The sequence below is a fragment of the Pagrus major genome, chromosome 8, assembly GCF_040436345.1.
Source record: "Pagrus major chromosome 8, Pma_NU_1.0".
NCBI classification, from domain to species: Eukaryota; Metazoa; Chordata; class Actinopteri; order Spariformes; family Sparidae; genus Pagrus; species Pagrus major.
In genome coordinates, this window is record NC_133222.1 from 11,583,214 (window position 1) to 11,606,048 (window position 22,835).

The 22,835-nt window shown below is 39.9% G+C and overlaps 2 protein-coding genes across 2 annotated transcripts; one reads left to right on the plus strand and one right to left on the minus strand.

Annotated features, from left to right (window-relative positions):
- Window positions 1–913: 913 nt before the first annotated feature.
- On the minus strand, window positions 914–5,791 carry LOC141000901 (tissue factor pathway inhibitor). Its single transcript, XM_073471787.1, has 6 exons — window positions 5,620–5,791; window positions 2,504–2,695; window positions 1,647–1,823; window positions 1,450–1,500; window positions 1,148–1,226; window positions 914–1,002 (listed from the first exon to the last, which is right to left on the minus strand). The coding sequence occupies exons 1-6, from the start codon at window positions 5,789–5,791 to the stop codon at window positions 921–923; spliced, it is 753 nt and encodes a 250-aa protein (XP_073327888.1). The 3' UTR covers window positions 914–920.
- Window positions 5,792–6,069: 278 nt separating this feature from the next.
- ca12 (carbonic anhydrase XII) lies at window positions 6,070–15,127 on the plus strand. The gene is made up of 9 exons (XM_073471788.1): window positions 6,070–6,133; window positions 6,494–6,514; window positions 9,170–9,349; window positions 10,350–10,492; window positions 12,978–13,073; window positions 13,156–13,219; window positions 13,398–13,555; window positions 13,702–13,832; window positions 14,488–15,127. The coding sequence occupies exons 1-9, from the start codon at window positions 6,070–6,072 to the stop codon at window positions 15,125–15,127; spliced, it is 1,497 nt and encodes a 498-aa protein (XP_073327889.1).
- Window positions 15,128–22,835: the final 7,708 nt, after the last annotated feature.

The following is a 22,835-nucleotide window of genomic DNA, read 5'->3' on the forward strand; positions in this document are numbered from 1 at the left end:
AGATTCAAAGATGCTGAGCAGAAAAACATAATAACACAGAGTGTGCAGTGGTCATCACTGTACGAAAAACAGCTCTAAATATATGTGTTGGGTTTTGAATTGGCACGTGCCTTTAGAAGACTTCAGACATTTTTCAGCAAATTTTTGAGCCAGGTGATGACGCAGTTATATTTTGGAAACACTGAAATGACCATGAGAGCACACTGTTTAAAGCGATTCACTTAATTGTAATGATGCTGTTCTGCTCGTGTTAATGTTTGAATACTGAACACTGTCTTGATCTGATGGAAAGTTGTGTAAAAAGCTTTCTGGATGTTTCTTTTAGGGCTGTAATTAACAGTAGTCACCATTAATAATTCATGTGACTTTACATTTTTTGAGAAAAGGGTCCCAAATTGCCTGTTTTGTCAGGCAAACAGTCCAAAGCCCAAATTTATTTTATATATTCACACATAATACAAAGAAAAGCAGGAAATCACACAACTGAAAATCTGGAACAAAGGGAACTTTTGTTATTTTCCCTAGAAAAATTACTTTTAACGATTAATCAACCATCAAAGTGGTTGCTGATGAATTTTCCATCAGTCAACTAATCAATTAATTGACATTGTTTAAGCTCTGGTTTCTTTTGATAACTCTTAAACAAATGAGATTTATTTTGGATTAGTGATTGAAAGTAAAGGATAAAGCTTGCAGGAAAAAACAACTTAAAAAACACCATCAACTTGCACATATCGTAGAGGTGAGACAAAATAGAAAACTGAGCAGAATTGTAATGCCTATTACTTATGTCAGTAAAAGATCAAAGTCAACTTAAATGTTAGAATCAGTTGATATGTTTGGTATCAAGACTAGTAGAGTTATAATACAAAACCAAGCTGGAAAAGACTCCACATTTAGGCTGGAAGTGACATGATTTTCTATGACATTTCGAGCCTCTGCTCCTGGAGAGCTGTATCAGCCTCTTTAGATTTCCCTCCAGACTTCTTGGACTTCTTTTTCCTGAAGAAGTAGAAAGCATTTTAAGACAATTTAAGAAGAGTAATCATTAACTGTAAGTAATGCTAATTGTTTATTTTCATTGTTGTCAGTCAGCACTCTTGATGTAAACTAAAAATGAAAAAAAGAAAAGAAATAAATCTCTTACTTTGACTTAACGGTCAAGACAATCACAGTTGTGAAGATGGCGACAACGATGAGAGCCAGCAGAACTCCACAGATGATTGCTGTGTAAAATGACAGAAGTGTTACAGATGAGTAGGATTCATGTAAATCGATTAAACACTCAAAGAATTGTATGCAGACGATGTTTAATGTGTAAAATCTAGTTTGCTCTCAAACAAACTCAACCAAAACAGGAATCTGTTCGGTTTATAATGTCACTTTTAAAATAAAAAAGAGTTATATTGTATAATAAAGACTGTTTGAGTTCATTGTGTCTTTACTGACCAATAGGAGTGTCTGGCTCGTCGTCCTCGATTTCATCGCCCACAGGATCATCTTAGAACCAAAACAATGACCATTAATACCATATTTAATGCATCATTACTGACTCTGATTAGTTTAAGAACATGCATTCAGATTTTGATATATTAACATATATAATTAACAGCAACTGTGTACATAAGGGAAACATTTGTGCTCACCTTGGATGCCATCACAGGTCTTGTTGCAGATTTCAGAGCTGAGAAACCTGTTCCCGTTTCCGATGCATCCAGACCAAAGGAATTTCTTGCATTTCTTATGAACTGAATGATAGTAGTATCTCAAGTACTTGCCACCGCATGAACCTTCGGCCTTTGGGTAGTGGCAAGCTTCACTGGCTGTGAAGGGAAAAAAATCATCATCATCATCGTCATCATCATCATTAAAGGTAGTCATGGCAGTTTTTGCATTTTATTAATGATACTAAAAAGTTGCTGTTTCATACAAACTGCTCAGCTATTGACACAGCAGAGTATTAGATGATAAAACATAATCAGGCCATATTTTTTCACACTTCCATCTGTCATAAGTAGTGCTGCTCTTTCACCACTTGGTGGCGTATTGCTAATACTCAATGCTCACATGTCTTTCTTGCAGCATGTGAAAAAAATGAAAAAGTAAAACTCATCGTTATTTGGGTTATGCTATTGACACACAGTAGCAGTGGCATTGATAACAGCTACATTTTGTGGTCATATAATGGAGGGATCCCTGCTTAAAAATCAGATTGAGACAGATCTCAAGAAGGCCCCTCTCGCTCTCTCTCAGTTACAGGCGGCTTTGTGATGATTTGCCGGTTCCCTTTCATTGTCCTTTAGGCCATAAAACTCTACCTCGTTAGCCAGTTCATGTTCCAAAGTCCTCAACAAACAGACAGGAGGAAGGATCGTTTTTTCAAAGACTGGGTTCATCTACATTTAGGTGGTTTTTGAAGACATTTTGCACATTTCAAACAGTTTCAAACAAATGACTGATTGCATTAATCCCTTGTCATTATAAATTCATAACATCATCTTACCATCCGTGGGGTAGATAGTTTCTGCGTTGGCAGAGCAGTTTCTTATGCACTCTCTTTCATTTTCAAAACGGTTGGCATTTCCTCCTTCGCCTTTGTATATGAATGGTTGGCACTGATCTTGTTGGGCATCGTAATACAGGGCAAACATAAACTGGATGCCCTGACCTTCGTCTGAGGGCAAGCTGCAGAATTCTGTTGGATGATTTAAAAAAAAAAGTCAGTTTTATTAGTTTTATTAGCAAAAGTTGTCGCTCTGTTTTTCAAGCAGTTACACAGTGTTTTGGTCAGAGGTACTACTGGCTATGGAGCACAATGGCAAGATGGCACAGTTACTGTATGGAAGGTGTTTCAGTAGAAACCATCAACCTGTGACTACACATTTAATGTTTAACTAACCTCATCACCAGAGACCCACTCCCTGTTTTTTATGACAGCAATAAAAAGTATCATTTATGGTACATTTTCAGTCCTCCCGCCCTTCATAGATTTCACAGAGGGGAAGCGGTTTCAAAGGTTCTTTAAAGAACAGACTTTTCACACAAAATGCACTTGATTTTGGAGGGAAACCAACCAACTTCCTCACTAGATGCTCAAATTGTGGCTCTCCTCAATCATTTGCACAGGTGCCAGGTGAGATGAGGTCACCAGTTGACATAGTTTCAGTTTATCTCGCTCAGGCTCAGACAGAAATGATCTCAGTGTTTAAATGTTCGGAATTATAGAGGAAGGAAATGTCCAGTCAGCTTAGCACGTCGTTAACAGTATGTAAATAACATTTCCAGGAGATTAAACGTATAGTAGGCTAAAGACTGTCTTTTCCTTTTGGTCACGGCTAAAGACAATTATTGTTGGCTTTAGTTTCAAGTCACAGCATGAACATGAAGTTAGTGAAAAGGTAAATTACAATTTAATCCTGCTGAGACTGTATAATGAACTGAAACTTTCTTTCACATTTTTTTTCTTTTGATTTCTGATTGAAATGAATTATTTTTTTCTCCCCTTAATGCAAGAAAATTCGCAGACGTCACTCTTAAACTGTATCTGAGTCAGCCTGCAGTTTATCAAGTCCCGCCATGTGACCGCCATATTGCTTTGAAACGACCAAAGGTAAAACTTTCAGCAAAAAATTAAACATTACATTTGAATGGAAAAGACTGGCGGTCAAATACAACAAATGTACGTAACATTAAAGCAATATTTTCTGCACTTAGCTTGGAAAACAGTTAACAAGGCGAGCACTTCATAGTTATTCACCAAAGATGAGCCCGTATGCTAAAAGCTGGGCCTATTCCGAAAAGTAAACCTGATGTTGTGTTACGGTTTTAAATTAACAGCGATAAAAAAAACAGAAAACAGTTTGATATACCTGGAATAACTGACTGGCTGACGTGGAACGCGACAAAAGCAATCCCCAGAAACAACAGGTGCTTCATCTTGCTGCTTGTCTTTGTGCTGTCTTCCCCGGACTGAGTGACGGTTGTAAACTACAGTGGGAGTGGGTTGTCATCACACTGACCTTTGGACCGAGATTTACCTAATGGTGACACCTTCGATCGAAACAAAAGTTAACGGAAGTGATAGTTATCTGCCTCTTTATACTACTTGTATTTTATGTAACAGGTCATCAGTTTTTAAATTAGGGCGTCACCACAGTTGAAACCAGCTCCAAACACAGCGACCTACATGTAACAGTGTGTGATAGTATTGGGTGTAATATATGCAACACCTCCATATTTGTGTGTTAGTTTTCATTCAGGGAACATTCAGGCTCCATGTAGACTGAGGCGTGGGTCAGTTACACTTCATATTGGTTATTTTTGTCGTTTTATGCTCCACGTTGACAGCTTATGCATAAAAACTGATATTACCTGAAGCAATGACTGTGGACGCAGCCCAGCCCTTTAGAGAGGGCTTGATTAGAGAGCTATTTTAGTAAGTTCAGATCCCTCTGTCAGCAACTTAACCTGAGAGTTACTCGATCTTATTTTGTCTTTCTGGCTGAAATGCTCACATCAGCTCTTCTCAAACTTTCATCTTTAGTGTGTGATAGTCTAATCCTCTTCATGAGCCCAGGTGAAAGGAAAAACAGACTCCATAAACAGTTTGTCATTTTGTTATGTCCTCAAAGAGTATGAAGATAGATAAAGTGATATTAATTTGTGTCTGATTTGTGTTGTTCGTTTACTCCTTCAGCTGATGAATGTCAAACACTGCACACACATCAGTGCAAAAACTCTTACCAACTGTACCTCTGGTCAAAAATATCTCATTACACTTCTTGGTTTGGTTTATTTACTAATTAAACTGCTGTTAACTAGTTAGCTCAGTTAGCCGTGCAGCTAGCTGACCTGTTAGCTGACTCGAGTCTACAGCCCACCTCCAGAGGCCTGAGCTGTACTACCGGACCATCCTGTCTTGAGGTGCAAAGTGTATTAGGTGACAATAAAAAGCTTGGCTGGCTGGTTAACATGCTAACGACTGCATTACTACATTATTTCTACACATTGTGTTGATTATTTTCAAATGATTTTAACAAAAAAAGTCCTACATATTGAACCTTTAATGTAAGACGTCACCTAGAAGGTAGGATTTCAGTAGATAAATGGGACTTTTGGGGCATTTTTGACCATTTTTACTTGTTATATTGGAAGGTTTTTTTTAACCTATCGCAGCAAGAAACACCAATTAACACTTATTTATGTATTCTTCATTAATTGTTATCCTGCTTATTTTTTTCTATGTCATTCTGTGTCAAACATCCAAATCAAGTCACTGTTAAGCGAAGGAGACCTTTGAGTGGAGATGGGCTTTAAAGGTGCACTATGTAGCTTTGGAAAATAAATCCCAACCCAGAAAGTTCATATTTACAACATTAACACAACATTAATAAGGTAACACTTCAAACTCATTAGTAACTGAATAAACAAGTCGTCCCCGAGGGAAATCAGGTCTCCAGAACAAAGGTTGACGCTAGAAATGTATAGCTGGCTACTTACAAGGGTCCTGCAAATATAAAGGAAGTAAAACCATAAGAAATTATTTTATTTATCTTTTTGTCCCATAATCTGAACTTTGATGTGGCCAGTGGACACCAGAGCAATGACACAACCTTTCACCTGTACACAGGTGGGACAAAGGGAAACCCCATTTACCAAATGTTGCTTCCAGAGTTTCCACAGTCCTCACATTCACCTGTGAGTACTTGCTCAGCCTTTCTGTCTCCTGGTCCTTCAGCGTCACACAACCTGAAGGGTCCGACACGTGCGCGGCGCTCAGCAGTTCCCGCATCCTTCGCCCGCCCTAAAATGAGTGAGTGCGCTCTGATGCGGTCTCCGCTGTTGAGCTGTCACTCTCCGGTGACCAGATGACTTTGGAGGCTGGTTTTGTTGTTGCTCTGACGTCAGTGCGAGCTACAATGAAGCTGACAACATGGATATAAAAGCCGGTTTGAAGGCTGGCGCTCCGGTGCGCCAAAGCTTCTTCTTCTCCTTCTTCTTCTTCGTCTTCTTCTCTACTCCGGGTTAACTTCAGGCTCACCACGCCGAGGGAGGGCTGAGGGGATCAAGATGCACTTTCTGAGCTTCACACCCATCGTGCTTCTACAGCTGACTTTCCTCGCTGTGCTGCATGGTAAGATCTTTGATGAGTGCCAGAAGTATTCTGTCAGGATTAGATAGTTTGGATACTCTCAGAATGAAGAAGTAGAAGACAATATTTGTGCTACAGGAGGATATATGGAGCATTTAGCACATGCAAGTTATGCAGAAATGATGCTTCATGACAGGTGTGTCCATCCAACTGCACGTGGAGTCAGGCTGATATGAAATATGTTTTGGACTCATTGTTTTCTATTTTTTTTTTCTTTATTAGTGAAATGTGTATGTTAGATTATTATAAAAAGTTACACACAAATTATTGATATTATTATTAATAAAATACTGTAATAATAATAATAATAGTAATGATAACATTATTGTCTTTCTGTTTCAGGTGCCAAATGGACATACATTGGTAAGTTTGATCATATTTATCTCACAGTTTGTCTATGTCAATCATAACAGGGGTGCATAAACAGCCCAAGTGCACTAAAGTATGTCTTCATCACAGTGTTAGAGCGCAATATGATGCAGCTCTCTGACAGAAAAATAGCCTAGTCAGAGAAGATGTTGTTGTTGTTGTCCCCCTCAAGACAAGATAGATCAAGAGGAGAAATCCTTCCCTGACCCTCCTTTGACCTCCAAGGGCAACCCTTGCTGACATCCCCTCCGTCACCTCATGTAATGTAATTGCAGAGCCCACTGCACACTCTGCAATTACAACAATTCATAAGTGGCTGACTGCTTTTGTCTCATGCCTTAAGGACTGCGAGCAGCGACTTCTTGAACCATGACTATCTCTTACATAAACTGTGCTCGGAGCGCGACCTCATGTCATTGGGTCACTGCATCTCAAAAGTCTGATGCGTTCAGGGGCTAAATGTTAGAACTGATAAGTAGCAGGTGGAGCAACTGACACTTATTTTTTAAAACTAAATTTACAGTTTTGACTACATGAGAATCATTGGTCAAACTTACTGCCCTCTTCTAAAGATAACTTTGTAGAGTGCAAATTATTTCACACAGATGGATAAGAAAAGAGCGGCTTCTCCGCTCAGTAATTTATGGTCGAATAATTATAGATGATGAAATCAAACTTGCTTGATTTGGGTTCTGATCTCTGTCACAATCACAGCATTGACTTGGCATTTATGTGAGCAAATTTGCCCTTTGTGGATTCTTTCTAGGCAGCTGTTTGTCTGCCACATTTGAAAATTTGTAAAAAATCAAACACCTTAACACACAAAATTAGATTAGGAACATTTCTAATGAATGTGCCAGTAACAATGTGGCAAAAGAAACAAATATTCAGCCTTTGCTGTACTTGGCCAAAGTCATGTGCACGTGTTAGCTACATGTAAACACTGATTATGAAGCATTGTAAATAATAAACAAAATAATAAAACAAGCAGAAACCTGTGCAATTTTGTTAACACAATTAACAAGGAGTCAGAGTGGACATGTTTGTGATGACTGCTGACGAAAGATGTATACAGTATATATATATATATATATATATATATATATATATATATATATATATATATATATATATATATATATAACAAAAAAGCCTCTGGCCTCCTGTGTGCAGCGTGGTGGATTTCATCCTCAGTTACAGTCAAACCCTCAAGAGGCCTTGTCATAGCAGTCAGTAGACTGGAGGGCTGGTCGCACTTTCTGTTGATGGGGGCACCGCTGAGTCATACGATTTATCTTCACCTCAACACTCCACCCTCTGGCAGAGGACACAACACTGAACCTTCACATGGGAGTCAAATAAATGATGTTGTGTAGTGTTGTTTTCTCACCCTGGCACTATTTTTTTCACTCTGAATATTGATGTGTTGTTGAACAGTTTTCTCTACATAATTTCTTATATAAATCATCTTATTTAACACCCCTTTAAAACATGAACGGCCCGATGTTTTTAAAAAATGACCCACAGTCATGTGTGTTCTACCAAGGACTGCCAAGGGGCCACCAAAGGCCACTGAAGGCCTTTATTAAAGGGCAGGCTGGGTCTCATTAAAACAGTAAATGAAGTGGACACTGAGTAATTATAGCCATAAGAGTAAATTTTCTTTTTTATCATAGGGAGACTTTGCCTAGATTGAACTTTGAGTTTTGCTTCAAACAAGTATTTAGTGATTTCAAAGCTTCACTGGATGCCTTTTGGCATGTCTTGTACAATCAATCCACATTTGTCTGGGAACTGACAGTGGGGTTTGGGGCTGCATCATTCATATTTAATCATCTGGCATATGGTGAATGGTGGATTTTTAGACGGATAATGAATTAGTGGCAAGTACGCACGAGTGCTGAGATCACTGGTTCATTCATGGCGTCAATGATGTCACTTCAGATTTGATGGGATCCGTTCACGTCGTACTGTGCACCATGTTTGAAAAGCTCACTATGGATCCTTACACTTCAATAAATGCACTGAATACAAATATCGGAGATGTTCCTTCTCTTCTGCATCAGTTCTCATCAACATTTTGTTCTCGTTTGTATTTTTTCTGAGACCACAGTGCCCTGTTGCCTCTGCCGACACGCTTATTGAGAGACACCCTCGTGTAGCTGAGGTCACTTTGTAAACTGCATGACTCGCTCTGCAAATGTGGCCATTTTCAGTGTCCTGTGCTTTATAGAAACCTCTCATTTGGAGAGAGACAGCGTTCTCACTGGCTCTCGCCGCAAACAACAGCCTGGTTCTCACTCTTGCTGGGCACAGAGTGAAGCCACATGCCTCTCCCATGCCGCCTTGTTGCAGAGATAATAATACTTAACTCTTGATTACAGATAAAATGCTCAGTAGGCCAGGACATGCCTGGCCCTTTTTGGAGCCATCTCCTTTTCTACTTCACAATGGGGCACGCTTTTCTCCTTTGTCCTTTAAAATGGATTAGCCTAACATCTGAAAAGACATGCAATGTTTCCCTGCTATTGTTCTGAGGTGGAACACATTTTTCGGATGTCTGCACAGCATATTAAAATAGTGAAAATTACATTTGGGCAACATTAAGGTAATAATAATTTCTAATAATTTACACTGATGCTGTTGCAGGGCCAGAAGGAGAGCACAGCTGGGCCAAGCATTATCCATACTGTGGTGGAGCATTCCAGTCTCCAATAAACATCAAGTCAGAGCTGCTGAGGTTCGACCCGACTTTGCGTCCAATCGAGGTTCATAACTACAACCTGTCGCCCAATGAGCAGCTCACTCTTGGAAATAATGGACATTCAGGTGAGTATAAAACATCATAATAACACATAATAAGGTGCAGTGCTTACAATTAAATGTTTATTTTAAGCTCATATCATCACAGGAGTAAATGCATTCATTAGAAAAGGTTACACGTAAACTTGGGGGAGTCTGTTCTTGCTGAGGAAGCCTAATTTCTGTGTCAACCTAAAGAAAATGATACGTGGATCTTCTGACACAGCAATTTTCCATAATCACTCTCTTATTATCTCAGCTGTCCTTCCACCGAAAGAGAAAGAGCTCCACGTTTAGTCTGGGAAAATATGAGCAGAGATTAGTCATCTGCTGCCCCGTCTCTGATGCAACAAAAGAAACCCGCTTTAGTTTAATGTCAGATATCAATTTTCAACACAGTCTTGAATTTGATCGCTAAGTATAGCAATCAGAGTGTAAACAACATGTGCCACATAATCAAACATTTTGCTGACTTACCCAGGAGATTGTGATTATCCCACAAAATTACAGTTTGTTGAATGATTCTGCTGCTTTGTTTGGAGATAAGAAGCCCTTTCAGTCAGAGGAAACTGAGGTTAACTGTGGCACTTTGCATCAGTACTCATTTTAGACAATGTCAGTGACAAACTCTGTTAAGTCAAACATGCATGTAATGTCTGCCCTGTGGAGGTCACGATTCGGATTGCTGTAATAATGATATAAGTAAACTTGTAGCCACTGACAGAGTGCAAAGACCAGACGAATGCTTATGTGTGCATGCCTGATGGGCCTCAACGCCACAAGCTGAGTGGCATCATTAGCATGACGTGTGTCCGAAATAGGCTGACAGAGGTTTTTTCACTTGTAAACATTCATCATACGCTGGCGGACATGTGCCAAGCCCCCCTGTGTCACTCCAACATAAAGTATCTTCTGCTTCTTGGGAAAGGACTTTGGCAGCGCAGAATGTGCCACGCCGACTTCCTCAAATGAGATCAAGTTGATGTTTCTTGATCCTGTGACTGAAGTAACCTCTTTTGATCCACAGTACAAATATCACTGCCCTCTAAGATGTACATCTCCAGCCTGCCTCACCGTTACACTGCTGCTCAGCTTCATTTCCACTGGGGCTCCTCCGGCAGACCATCAGGCTCTGAACACATGGTCAACGGCAGGCAGTATGCAGCAGAGGTAAACAAAGCACTTCTTACGACCTGGCCGGCTGTAGCTAGCTGGTTGGCATGATAACTTTAATATATATCTCAGCAACACGATACATAGATGTCATAGTGTCAAAACTGCTTTTTATTCACATTCTGTTGATAATTTTATTCAATTTTAAATTGTTTTCAATTAACTATTATTATACAATTATTTTATCAGTAATAATATAGCTATAACATATAACACTTGATACTTTAAGTACATTTTGCTGAGAATACTTTACTTACTAGTGTTTGAATGCAGGACATTTATGTGTATTATGAGTATTTTTATACCTTAGTACTATATACTTAGCTCAGTCCATTCATTCAAATGGGTCTTTAACTTATCTGCGGCCTCAGGCAACAGCAACTCTGACACCAGACAGATGATTTAATGCTCTATGACTTAAACGTGTGACATTTGACTGGCAAAGGAATCAGAGCCGCTGACGCCCTCCGAGGCTTTCAGACGCTGCTCGAGCCGAAGAAACTCTGCATCTGCATATTACTCTTCCAGTGTCTTGACACTGTGGCAGACAATCGGTTGACAGCTACTCACCAGTCAGACAGTTTCAGAAAAAGCTTATTGTGCATCTTCCACTTTATTTGTGGAACTGGCTGTAAAGAACAATAAAATGCTTCTATAAAATGCATATAATTAAAGAGACTTGGACGTTTTTAACAATACACAAGTTGTGAGCCTTTAAAATCTCGACCACTGAGCTTATAAAGAGAGGACAATTAAGGTCACAGTTTTTCTTTCATAAATCACCCCTTTACCAATCAAACTACAATATTTTATCAAAGAGAATTGCACATACTAAGAGGCGAAGAGATCATTTCAGTCAGCCTCGGTATGTAAAGTATGACAGCGTGTCTTGTTTCTGAAGGGTTTAAGGGGATTAGAGTACCAGACTATTATGTGCTTTGGTTTTAAACCACCTCTGGAAAAGGAGTGGCTGTCTATGCTATTTAATGTGTCAAGCGCTGTAAGCACTTTTCACACACTAGTTTACTCTATTGGCTTTGGTACTTGAGGTACAGCAGACGGTAAAGTTTAAAGTAAGAGACTGTTTTATATGATATGAACAAAAATAGGAGACTTTATTTTATTTAATTTGGTATCATTTGAATTATAGTGGCTAGAAGCTGAAATGGTTACAACCTGTGAGCTTTTATGTGAGCATGCCCCAGCTGCAGCACGGCCACATTTAAGGTGCTGTGGTTTGACCTGGGTTTCAGAGTGGACACGTTGAGAGCATGCATCTTTTCAAGTCTCTCCAGACTGCAGAACCACAGTTCCTTGATGACATGTTGCTTCAGAGGGATGGAATGATGGGAAATTGAACATTTCCCAGAAATAGTGCAAACGTCCACCTAGATATCCAAGACAGAACAAAGCCGGTAAATACAGTTACGTCATATTTGGACAGAATGACTAACATGGCTCGCGCCAAATATAAAACACAATACCGTCACCAAAACAGCTGACAGCTGTCTGGTGTTTATTTATGTGCTGTAATAGATCACCTACTGCAATACATCTTTAGTTTTCCACCAGTATTACATCCTCTGAACAACACCAGCTATTTCCAGTCCAATTAACGCCTACCGTTCATGGAACAGGTGAGGTGAGATGGTATAAATACGTAGTCTATTCTGCATGCTTCCTGAGGCGTCACTGCACGGAAGAAAAGTCTTTACTTCAATCAGAACAGACAAGTGAATGAAGTGAAGAAAATGTTTAATACTGCAGATGATGTTTGACAATTGAGTCTTGTCAGAAAATCTTTGGCGCTTAGACTCAACAGGGAGATTCTGTGATCAATAGAGCGTCTGTTCTGAGCAGCAGTTAGATAAACCCCCCAGTGGAGGGGGTGGTGGTGGTGGTGGTGGTGGTGGTGACTGATGACTCTGCTGAGATTGATAGGCTGATGAAATGATGCATGTTTGAAGACAGCAGCATAAATACACTAAAGCCAGAGAGAGAACGTATGTTAAAAGACAGCAACAAGATGACAGGCTAGCTGTCTTGCTGTGGTATTGGATAGATGTGACAGGCAGATGTGAAAAGCTGATATCTCAATTGACAGATAATGAGTGAGCAGACATGTGACGACTGAATGACAGAGTGGTATGAGAAATAAACTAAAGTTTTGCCTAAGCTAAAAATAGGGTCATCCTATTTAGAAATAAGGTTCTGACTATTTTTCAACCATACTCATCGCTGATATTGGACCAATATATTGGTCAGGGTTTGTTGTTTTAACCAAATATCTGTCAATCCCTTTTATACTTTCCATAACATATCTGAAATCTATATTACATCCTGTGCTTCACCTTGGACATAATGAAGAAACTTAGCAAACTTTTCAGCCAATCAGCTCGAGGTTTTGAATTCTTGCAACAACAAACCTTTTTTGCTTGCTTTGCTCACAAGGGTCTTGACTTATTTCTCTTTTCTCCCACAGATGCACGTAGTGCACTACAACTCGGACAAGTATCCCAACATGTCCATGGCTGTGGACAAGTCTGACGGCCTGGCCGTGCTGGGAGTCCTGATTGAGGTGAGGCGTTGTGGATGGTGGGGACAGTGATGTGTGAATCTCTGTGGAGCAGCAGAATGATCTAACTGTGTTTGTCATGCAGGTTGGAGAGTTCAATCCGGCCTTTGAACAGTTTCTGAAGTTCATCAATGGCATCAAATACAGGGGTGAGTCTGAAGTTATGAATGTCCTTAACAATTATTAGTGAACAATACAAGTTATCTTGGTGATACACAGTCATTTAACACATGTAGCAATAAGAGATTTGGTTGATTTTTTATGGGTTTGAGGTCAGAAACTCTTCATCAGTTACAAATCTGTTCTGTTGTTATTTTCAACTGGCAGATCAGAGAGTGCAGGTTCCTGGTTTCAACATCAGAGCGCTGCTGCCTGCACGTTTGGATGAGTATTATCGCTACGATGGCTCACTGACGACTCCTCCGTGCTATCCCAGCGTCCTGTGGACAGTGTTCAGGAATCATGTCACAATATCTCGCAAACAGGTGCTCCGTCAGCGTTTGATTTTTAAGCAGTCGTTAAATCAAATGTTCAGACATTTTTATATGGCGTGCCCCCTGTATTTAACCTTAATTGTGTGGAAAAAGCTCGTCTGTACGTAACATTCTTTTGTTTTGTTGTGTCTTCTTAGTTTGTGAGCTTGGCAACAGCCCTCTACTCCTCCCATGCCCAGGACTCAGCCCCTGTGTCTCTGAATGGCAACTACAGGAAACCGCAGCTCGCCGACAGCCGAGTTGTGCTGGTATCTTTTAAGGAGGGTAAGTATGGTCTTCAAAATGAGCTTGCTTTATTGTTGGAGCATGAGTGCAAAGGTCACATGAATGACATGGCCACCGCGCTGCTTTAAAATGGCAAACTGACATGTTTGAATGATGTATGGGCTTGTTTTTCTTCTGCGAGGCACAGGGCTGTCACACTTTGTATGGTGTCACCTGCTTGCGGTCGAGCTTTTTATGTTGATGTACTTCTTGATCATCTTTGTTGATTGACTTTGATGAGCTTGTTGGAAAGTAGGCCATCTTTTAAGACACAACAAATTAACCGTCCCTCTGACATACTGAGAGTCTGCAGCCCTTAAATTTGGTCTTTAAAGGCTTACTTTTATGTGGTCGACTGGTTTACCACACTGTATGGTATTTAAGTCCATATGGTGTGGTATGAATGTGCATGTTTTCTTCATTTTCAAAGCTTTCCTCTCAGAGCTATGCTTCTCTAATGGCACACGTTTTCACATGGCAGCGTGGATTCCTCTGCTTTCACGAGCGGCATTTATCAGGCGATGGCTTGTGCTTTTAGTTTATCACTACAGGCAGTGCTGTTGCATGCTGGGTGTGAAGGCCCGTAGTCGTTCCAAGCAATATCCCACAGGCTGGGATGTTTAACAAGTTATGATTGGCTGTGTGTCTGATGCAGGCAGAGGACTGCACGGCATTCTCACAGTCACATCTCCACTCACGAGGAAGCAAATCGTTCAGCAGCTGCTGGTTGGTGACTTAGCAGACCTGGCTGATGAAGGGCTCTATCAGCTCCTACCAAGTGGCACAGAGAAGCTCCATGTTGGCAAGAAGAAGTACCACAAGAACCAGCAGACTGAGACTCTGGCCAAATCCAAACAACAAACGCTGTTGAAGAAGAGCCAGACCAACCGCTCCGTGGGAAAGTTAGGGCTGGCTGAAGAAGCACTGTGCTACGTCTCACTGGAGCACAAAGTTTTCCAACAGCTTAAACTGTCTCACACCGAGACGCAGATGGTTCAGGCTCTCAGAGAGGCAGTTTTCCCTGAGCTCAACCTCAAGAGTTACCTGGACTGTAAGTCAGACTTAGCCCTCCCCGCCATCAGACACATTCTCCGTGGAAGGCCACCAACAGATGAGGCGCTGGAGTTAGATCACTCTCTGACAAGAGCCTTGAAGAATCAGAGGAAGACTTCCACAACAATCAAGCAAAGTGTGCCAGTGACAAATTATGGCGGTCTCACCCCTGCTACTGTTCCCAGGAAACCACACAGCCAGGGTTATCCACATCCTTGGCTTTTGCCGATGGAGTGGGAAGACTAGAGAGATTCCTGACATAGTTGAGACTCACATTATGTCACTTTCTGTAGCAGAATGAAAGACTAATTTTCAAGCCATGCCCTGAACTCCTTTGACCAGTCTTTCTCACAAATGTATTTAATGATAAATTATTCTTTTCAAGTATGTGCACATAATAATACAGTTTCTATCTAGATACAGACTGTAGTATGAGGTCGTTTACTGTATTTTTTTTGCAAACATTGCAAAAATACGCCTATGTATAACCACTCAGCACCAGTGACTGCGCTCAGTACTGTAAGAAGATCTCAATATGTACATATTTGTCATGAAAATCTGCAAAATTGAGAAAGATCTCCTTTGCTGTAGGTCTGTCTGCATCACTTTTGCCTTAACCCACATAACGCTTCACTTCGAAAGCACATATTTCATGCTTTGAAATCTATATACATCAAGCTATATGTAGTACACAAAATGTCTGGAAAAAAAATATTTATAGTGTCTTAATGTATGCCAAAGTTCAGTTCTATACTATGGTAATTGTAGAGGTATACTAGTAATTTGTGCACAATATAGAAATGCAAGAAACCAAAGGCATTTGCAGGAGATTATGCGCTCTACGTCACATTCCTGTCTTGTCTGACAATTTGTTCTTCTTTTCAAAATCTCCATTTACAATAAGTAAGGAGTCAGTTACTGTACATAGGGAACTGTTTTCAATAAAAGCATTTTACATGAAGCATATATGGCACAATTTCTTCCCGACTTCATTTGCAAACATTACTTTTCAGGAACACATGGGGCTCTGCCAGCATACATTGGGCAAAACTATACTCCGTCTGGGAGACATATCAAGCTCATTTTCAGGTTCATGATTTTATTTTGGGTGACTACTAGAATTAGTTTACATGTTTTAATGCTCAGAAAACACATCAGTTTTCTCACACGGTTTAGTTGTGCAGCACTATATTCCCACTTTGTCTGAAACACTTCTGTCTCCCCTCCTCTGATTGGTCAGCTCACACATGCCTGACCCAGCACCGCTAACAACAACAGAGCAGCTGTGCTAAATCAATTCTTACATGCCAAATTAGCTGCTAGGCATAAATTATGCACGTGTGACATGATGACATAATTAAAGGTGGCACTACTGACGAGGCGTTTCAGGAGCAGGGTTTTTTGTGGGAGAGAGGAGCTTCTGTTTGTGCGGACTCTGACTGTTTAACTTTCAAGATCTTTTACATGCACATAAAGCCAATATAAAGCACTGAAGGAAAGGAAAAAAAATGAAAAAGCATAATAGGTCTCTTTTTAAAACATCATCCTAGTACAGTGTTTTTACACATTCAGTAATATCTGTGAAGACATAAGATTCTTAGCTGTGCAATAAGCAGGAAATAAGCAATAAGCAGTTCTGTGTTGCTAGCAGAAATAGTGAGAAGATTTCGACAAACCACTGAAATATTCAAATTTGTATGTGTAATAGGCTACATACTATTTTGACATTACTACAAAATGTGTCATGCATCAATGTGTCTTTCCCGTTACGTGTATGACCTAACTTTCACATTGTGAGTCGGAGGTGATGGTAGTGGCGAGAGGGCTGCCAAGCTAGTGACCGCAGCTCAAGACCGGGTTTTAACATTTGTATTTGTGACACCACTGGATGTTTTTGAGGAGACCTCGGTTTATCTCCAGCAGTGATTGTGGCGACCCAAACGAGTATTTGAAGGCAAAACATGCTGTTTCCTCACCTTAACCAGGTAGTTTTAGTGCCTACACCAAACCAGAGGAAGATAAAAATAGAAAATTGATCCAATGGAAACCAACATAAAGAAATGTAAAGTTTTAACATATATGTGGTTTGCAGAAACATATATGTTATTATAAATGTTTTTCTTATATTTTAGCTGACCAGGCAGGTACAGGACGCCGGTGGAGCTTAAATGGTTTTGAAGAAAAAACTTGGTTTGGTTAACTTAACTTGTTTTTTTTAACTTAAAAACTAACATTTTGAGGAGTAAATTGAGCAAGTGCAATAGACAATGTTGGAAACACCTAATCTCCTGTTTGAAAGTCTCCATATGGCATAAATGCCTTCAATGTTTTTCAAAGTTTAGGGTTTTATCCATGTAAAGCCTCCATTATCACATGCAGGTACTTACATTAGTTTGATGTATAACATGATTTTGTGCTACAGTTTGAACTGTATCCATTAAAGACTTAAAAGACGGTGAAGTCATCCTTCAAGTTAGAAGACTGGTGTTCAACTGCTCAAGAGACAAGGAGTGTGTGTGTGGATTTGTATTACTCTGTAATGCTGTGGGGACATAAATATATTGACACAGTCACTTTGCGCGACTCGCCTTCCATATGGGGACCCAACGTCTCCATCATGTAAATCGTTAAATTTCAGGGTGAGGACTTGGGTTAAAGTTAGGTTAAGGTGGGGGGTGAGGATCAGGGTGAGGCAGGTAATGGTTATGTGGTAAGTCTTCAGGTAATGAATGCAGGTCTATGTAATGTACCCAAAACAGTTGACAGACAGGATAGATTGACCAAGAGCAGAGCTCTGAGATTAAACGAGGTTAAAACCTGTCTGCAAGAGCATCATGTCTGTTAATACCGTCAGCTTGTGTCATGAAAAGACCTGTTTAGACATTAAAGCTACAATTTATTTTATCTTTCATAAAACCCTCTGAACACTTCAACTCTTTTTTCTTTGTTGGTACCGTATCTGAGGTGTCACCTCCTCTGTGATTTCATTTTCACCTTCTTTTCTCTCTTCTTCTCTGTTACTCAGCAGACCTGTCTTGGATAAACACTGGTATGTAGCTTTTTTGCATATTTTTCCCTCTCATTGTTCGTCATCTTCAATTTCATACGCAGCATTAACCCTCCCTTTGTAAGACAACGATTATTGGCCAAACTAAACCTAAATACCAGAATGAATATGAATACTGCATATGCCTATGATACATACTAGCCCACATGCTCGATGAAAACATGGAGAAGAAGACCGTAATCATCACATGATCCTTTCTGCTTCGTTTGCTCCATGCTCTGCAGGTTTACTGGTTCCCATACTGGTGAGCTCTGCACTGGGACTTGTTCTCATTGTCTCTTTATTGTGCTGTCTAATAAGGCATAAAAGGTAAGCAAAGGGCAAAAACATCACAACAAGACCACAATGATGCTTGTTGAAGTCATGATAATGATAAAAGTTTGAGAATTTTTTGTTAGTCGGAGCAGATCTGGTGTATATCACACTGTTAGAAGACAGCTGTTTGCCTAAATCTCCCAAAAAAGAAAATTTTAAAGGTCTGTACTAATACTTAGTGTACAAATTCAAAGCTGTCCATGATTTATTTTAATTGGTGATATATATAAAGTGGACATTTTTTGCAGGGTATACAGAGAATGGTCAACCTTAATTGACCCTAACAGCTGGGCTCAGACTTTTTAAAACAGAATCAAAGACTTTACAAGGGTTGTGTCCTCATTAGTTTGGATTTTCTGGGAGCGCACACTCACTTGTGCCACTGTAATTCACCCATGACAGTGTGAGGTTGCATAAATTATGAGCCCATTTTGTATAATTGTGGTTTTCTATAAAAAGCTATATTCCCTCGTACCCTAGAGAATATTTTCTTGGCTTTGCATTACTGTGTTTCTTGCAGAGATTTTTTTTTTTTTTTTTTTGTGGTAAGTGGTTGAGAATTCATTTGAGAATTCACTTTTTTTTTTCAAAGTTGAGGACAACTAGCTCTGGAAGAATGGTTACAGTAACCCAGAGGGAGGAATTGTTGTTGAAAAGCTGTTTATAGCAGCAAACAATGTCTGCTTTTTCCAAGAGTTTTTAACAACCGGACGAGCAGGGTTATATGGTGTGATCTGTTCAGGTTTAGTATGTGAGGAACTGAATCGATGGAGGAACCTGCTGTCTTTGTGCTCTGTCATAACATTTAATAACTTCTTCATTCAAGGGGAAACAAGTGTGGACAGGATGAATATATACGTACTTAGATATATAATGTAAAGTTTCAGTGACTTCACTGCTGCTGTAAATGTGGAATTAAAGCAAGTGTAGAGAATTAACATTTTTTGTTGCAACTTTAATGATGATCAACTCTCACGCATACTGCATTGTGTTAAATACATCTATAAGAGTATGACAATATCATAAATCACTAATTTTAACAACTTCTTCTGCTTTCAAAAATAAATCTGAGGAAAATGTGAGATAACACATGTCAACAAGAGGCACTCCAGAAGTAAAATGTGCTCTGAAGCTGCCTCCACATCTGTGATGTCACTTCTCCTCTTTCATTTCTTTATGCTAATGACACCCAATCCACTTTTGGAGATGCTGGGCTAAGTGACAGACTTGTTACAGATGGGCTGGTGTCAGGCTTTGTGCATTAAACAGTGTCAAATGTTTCTCCTGCCTTCACATGTTCTTTATCCGACTCTTCCTCACCCAGCCCGGTCGCCAGGATAAAATGTTGGCAGTTAAGTTTCTGCTCACATTTCTATAGACTATAGGCTGCGTACCATATTGACAGTTCTACAAAAGTATCACATGATTACGTGTTTATGACAAGTTCACGGTCGAGAAGGCTTCCAAGCCAGTGACCACAGTTCAAGTCTGCATTTCAACATTTCTAGGTATGAAAACCACAGGATGTTTTTAAGGAGACCCCGGGACAATTTCCAGCTGTGTTTGTGGCAACAAAAAATAGATATTTTTAACGGGAGGTCAGGACATCGCCAGCTGTTTGTGTTGACCAAAACAGGTAGCCTATATTAAGCCAAAACATGAGCTCATCCTAACTCTAACTATGTGGTTTTTGTGCCCAAAGCTAACCAGAGTAAAACATTTTCACAAGATGAAATGGAAAACTGAACTAATGAAAAGAAAAGTTTAATTATATTTGTGGTCTGCAGAAACATACATTGCCAACATTTACTCTGGCGATTTTGTCCTTACAGCAGTAATTCCTGGCAAAACTTCGACATCTTGCTCATATCGTGGAGCTTAATAACAAATTTTATCTTGATGGCAAAATAAGCCTCACCAAGAGTGACTTGATGGCTATGAAATGGGATCATTTAACAATGTAAATTACATGTATTTATGGATCAAATTCTGAATGTATTGTGGTTGTTTAATTTTTTTAGAGCTGGTGCTCAACAGGACAAAAGCAAAGGTGTTGGATACAACATTGGAGAGACAGACGAATACGGCTCACGAGTATAGCTCGTCTCACTTCAAAGGAGCTCGACGAAACTTCAAGAAGACCACGAGACCGTTGTCCTTTTTGCATCATTCTCCCTGTATTTGTGAAATCGTCCTGTGGGTCAGTCTGAACCTTTTGTGGGAGCATGAAAGGTTAAAGTAGGTCACATGATAATGTTCGCGTGCAGCTCTGGGGTTTTGGGAAGCACAAGCCACAGTCTGGACGTCCTTTGCTGTGTTGTGGCAGGCAGAACATGGTAGGCCTCCGTGCTGGAGTGTTTTAAATGCTGTATGACTACTTCCTTAGAGGAGCAGCTGTCCTCTCTTATCCCCCTTTATTTATCCGACATGATGTGGTGAGCTTCTTAAGGAGAGCTCCACAGTGGAGTTGAACTGGGAAGAGTCTCAGGTCAAGTCCGACCATGGCACCCATTCCCTCGGGCAGTCCTGGCGTGGAGGAGAGCCCAACCACAGTCCAAACAATAGGGGGATCGGAGTCGACAGACATCCCTGATGGTAGCGTGGCCTGGGAGGGATGGGCTGCACCACATTTCCACCAAGCCTGTACTTAGAGCTGCTCTATGGATTTTATAATAAAAGGGCGCTTAGCTTTGTACAAACACAGAAACACACAGTCCCTTCCCTGTGAATAATGTTGAGGAGGAAAAAAGGCTTTTGTGTTATCCAGCTACATGTGGGCTGACCCCTAACCCCTGTCCACTGGTCTGATCACAAGACTAACTCCCCTGCACTCCTGAGAGCCTCTCAGTCAGACTGCAGCCTGTAGAGTTAGCCACAAGTCCGCTGGAGAGTTATTACATCATCATGTCTTCCTCACAGGACTTCCCTTGGTCATTGTATCACCTCCTCTGGCTTCAGTATATCGGATCATTTTAGCTGCTCCCGAGTTTGTGTCCAGTGTACAGTACAGTATTTGCATGCTTATGGAATAGAAGGTGACACATTTACTGCAGCACCAGACTTTAGATGCTCTAGACTATCTGTTAAAATGAGGAAATAGCATTATATGTGACGACAAACACAGGGTGACTGTTTCTGCATCATAAAGTGTTATGGCAGTACACACCGTCCTCCATTACTTTGCCTATTCATCGCTGCTTGTGGCCTCATTGCACTGCTGATATCCCAATGTGCCACTCCGTGTGTTGTTAAACTGTAGTTGTTTTGTACATTTTGTTTGTGCCATAGTGTTTTTCAGTTGTAGCTTTATGTATAATAAGTGTAAATAACTGCTGTGTCAGAATAGAAATAAAAATATTTATGTGTTTTTAAAGAATGTCATTTATTATTTATTGCATTTTTACTCAATGACAAGTCCCTGAGACTCACAGGATCACGCCAAACTATCAGCAGGGTTGGGCAGTAATGGATTACATGTAACTGAGGAAAATGAAGCCTTACATTTTTTTTTTTTTCATGATAACCAATGCTCTATTAACGCATGAAAAGTGTGTCTGACGCACAGTCTGTCTGAGATAAGACCTCCACTTTGTGGTTGACCTGGTGGATTTGATTTTGTTTTAAGTGATACATTATGGGTAATGGAGTTTTTTATATTCTTTCTTATTTACGTCAATGGAAGATGAACATTTTGAGTAAGTAGTCCTCTCCTCCAGGAGCAAAATCCTTCATGTGGCTAGTAGTTTGAGCCAGTATTGTTTGTTCAGGCTGCAACTAATGATTATTTTCATTATTGATTATTTTGTTGACTATTTTCTCCATTAATCAATTAGTTTCTTGGCCTATAAAATGTAACAAAATGGTGAAAAATGTCGATCAGTGTTTGCTGACGCTTGAGATGACGTCCTCAAATGTCTTGTTTTGTCCACAACCCAAAGATATTCAGTCTACTGTCATAGAGGCGTAAAGAAACCCAAAGATATTCACATTTAAGAAGCTGGAATCAGAGAATATCAACTTTTATTTTCTTCCAAAATTACTTCAGCCGATTAATCAATTAACAAACTAGTTGTTGTTTAATTGAATAGTTGACAACTAATTGATGAATCGATTAATCAGTGCTGCTCTACTGTTTGTTTTAGGTTAATTTGACTTTGTAGATGCTGAATATACAAAATGCATTTCATGCATTGATAATGTTTTGAGATGCTTAAAGAATATTTGTGGAACAAAAGATTTTTAAATGTTTTTTTCAGTAAATGTAATTAAAAGGTATTCAGATCAAATTACTTTTTCTTTGCTTATTACAGAAATAGCTGTGTAATGTGTTGACTACATTTGAAGGTAATCTGACCCAACCCTGTCTGTCACACATTTCTACCTGTAAGACCTATTTTGACCCTGAATGCCCAAATAAAAATACTAATCAGGACTGTTTCACATCATTTCACCAATTTTACCTGTTATAAGCAACAATATACCCACTGTTGACACTTCCCACAGCTCACCTGCTCTTCCTCTTCCTCTTCCTGACCCCTTCATTGAGAAGCAGTCCCTGCATCGTTGCTGTTG

What these genes read in the sequence shown, in the direction of transcription:
- LOC141000901 (XM_073471787.1), bottom strand. Translation starts at nt 5,791, where the DNA reads ATGCGGGAACTGCTGAGCGCCGCGCACGTGTCGGACCCTTCAGGTTGT. An exon ending in TTTGTCCCACCTGTGTACAG is followed by an intron (nt 2,696 to 5,619) that starts GTGAAAGGTTGT and finishes ATCATCCAACAG; the next exon opens with AATTCTGCAGCTTGCCCTCA. An exon ending in CGAGCCAGACACTCCTATTG is followed by an intron (nt 1,227 to 1,449) that starts GTCAGTAAAGAC and finishes CATTTTACACAG; the next exon opens with CAATCATCTGTGGAGTTCTG.
- ca12 (XM_073471788.1), top strand. Translation starts at nt 6,070, where the DNA reads ATGCACTTTCTGAGCTTCACACCCATCGTGCTTCTACAGCTGACTTTC. An exon ending in TGCTGGGAGTCCTGATTGAG is followed by an intron (nt 13,074 to 13,155) that starts GTGAGGCGTTGT and finishes TTTGTCATGCAG; the next exon opens with GTTGGAGAGTTCAATCCGGC. An exon ending in GTATCTTTTAAGGAGGGTAA is followed by an intron (nt 13,833 to 14,487) that starts GTATGGTCTTCA and finishes TGATGCAGGCAG; the next exon opens with AGGACTGCACGGCATTCTCA.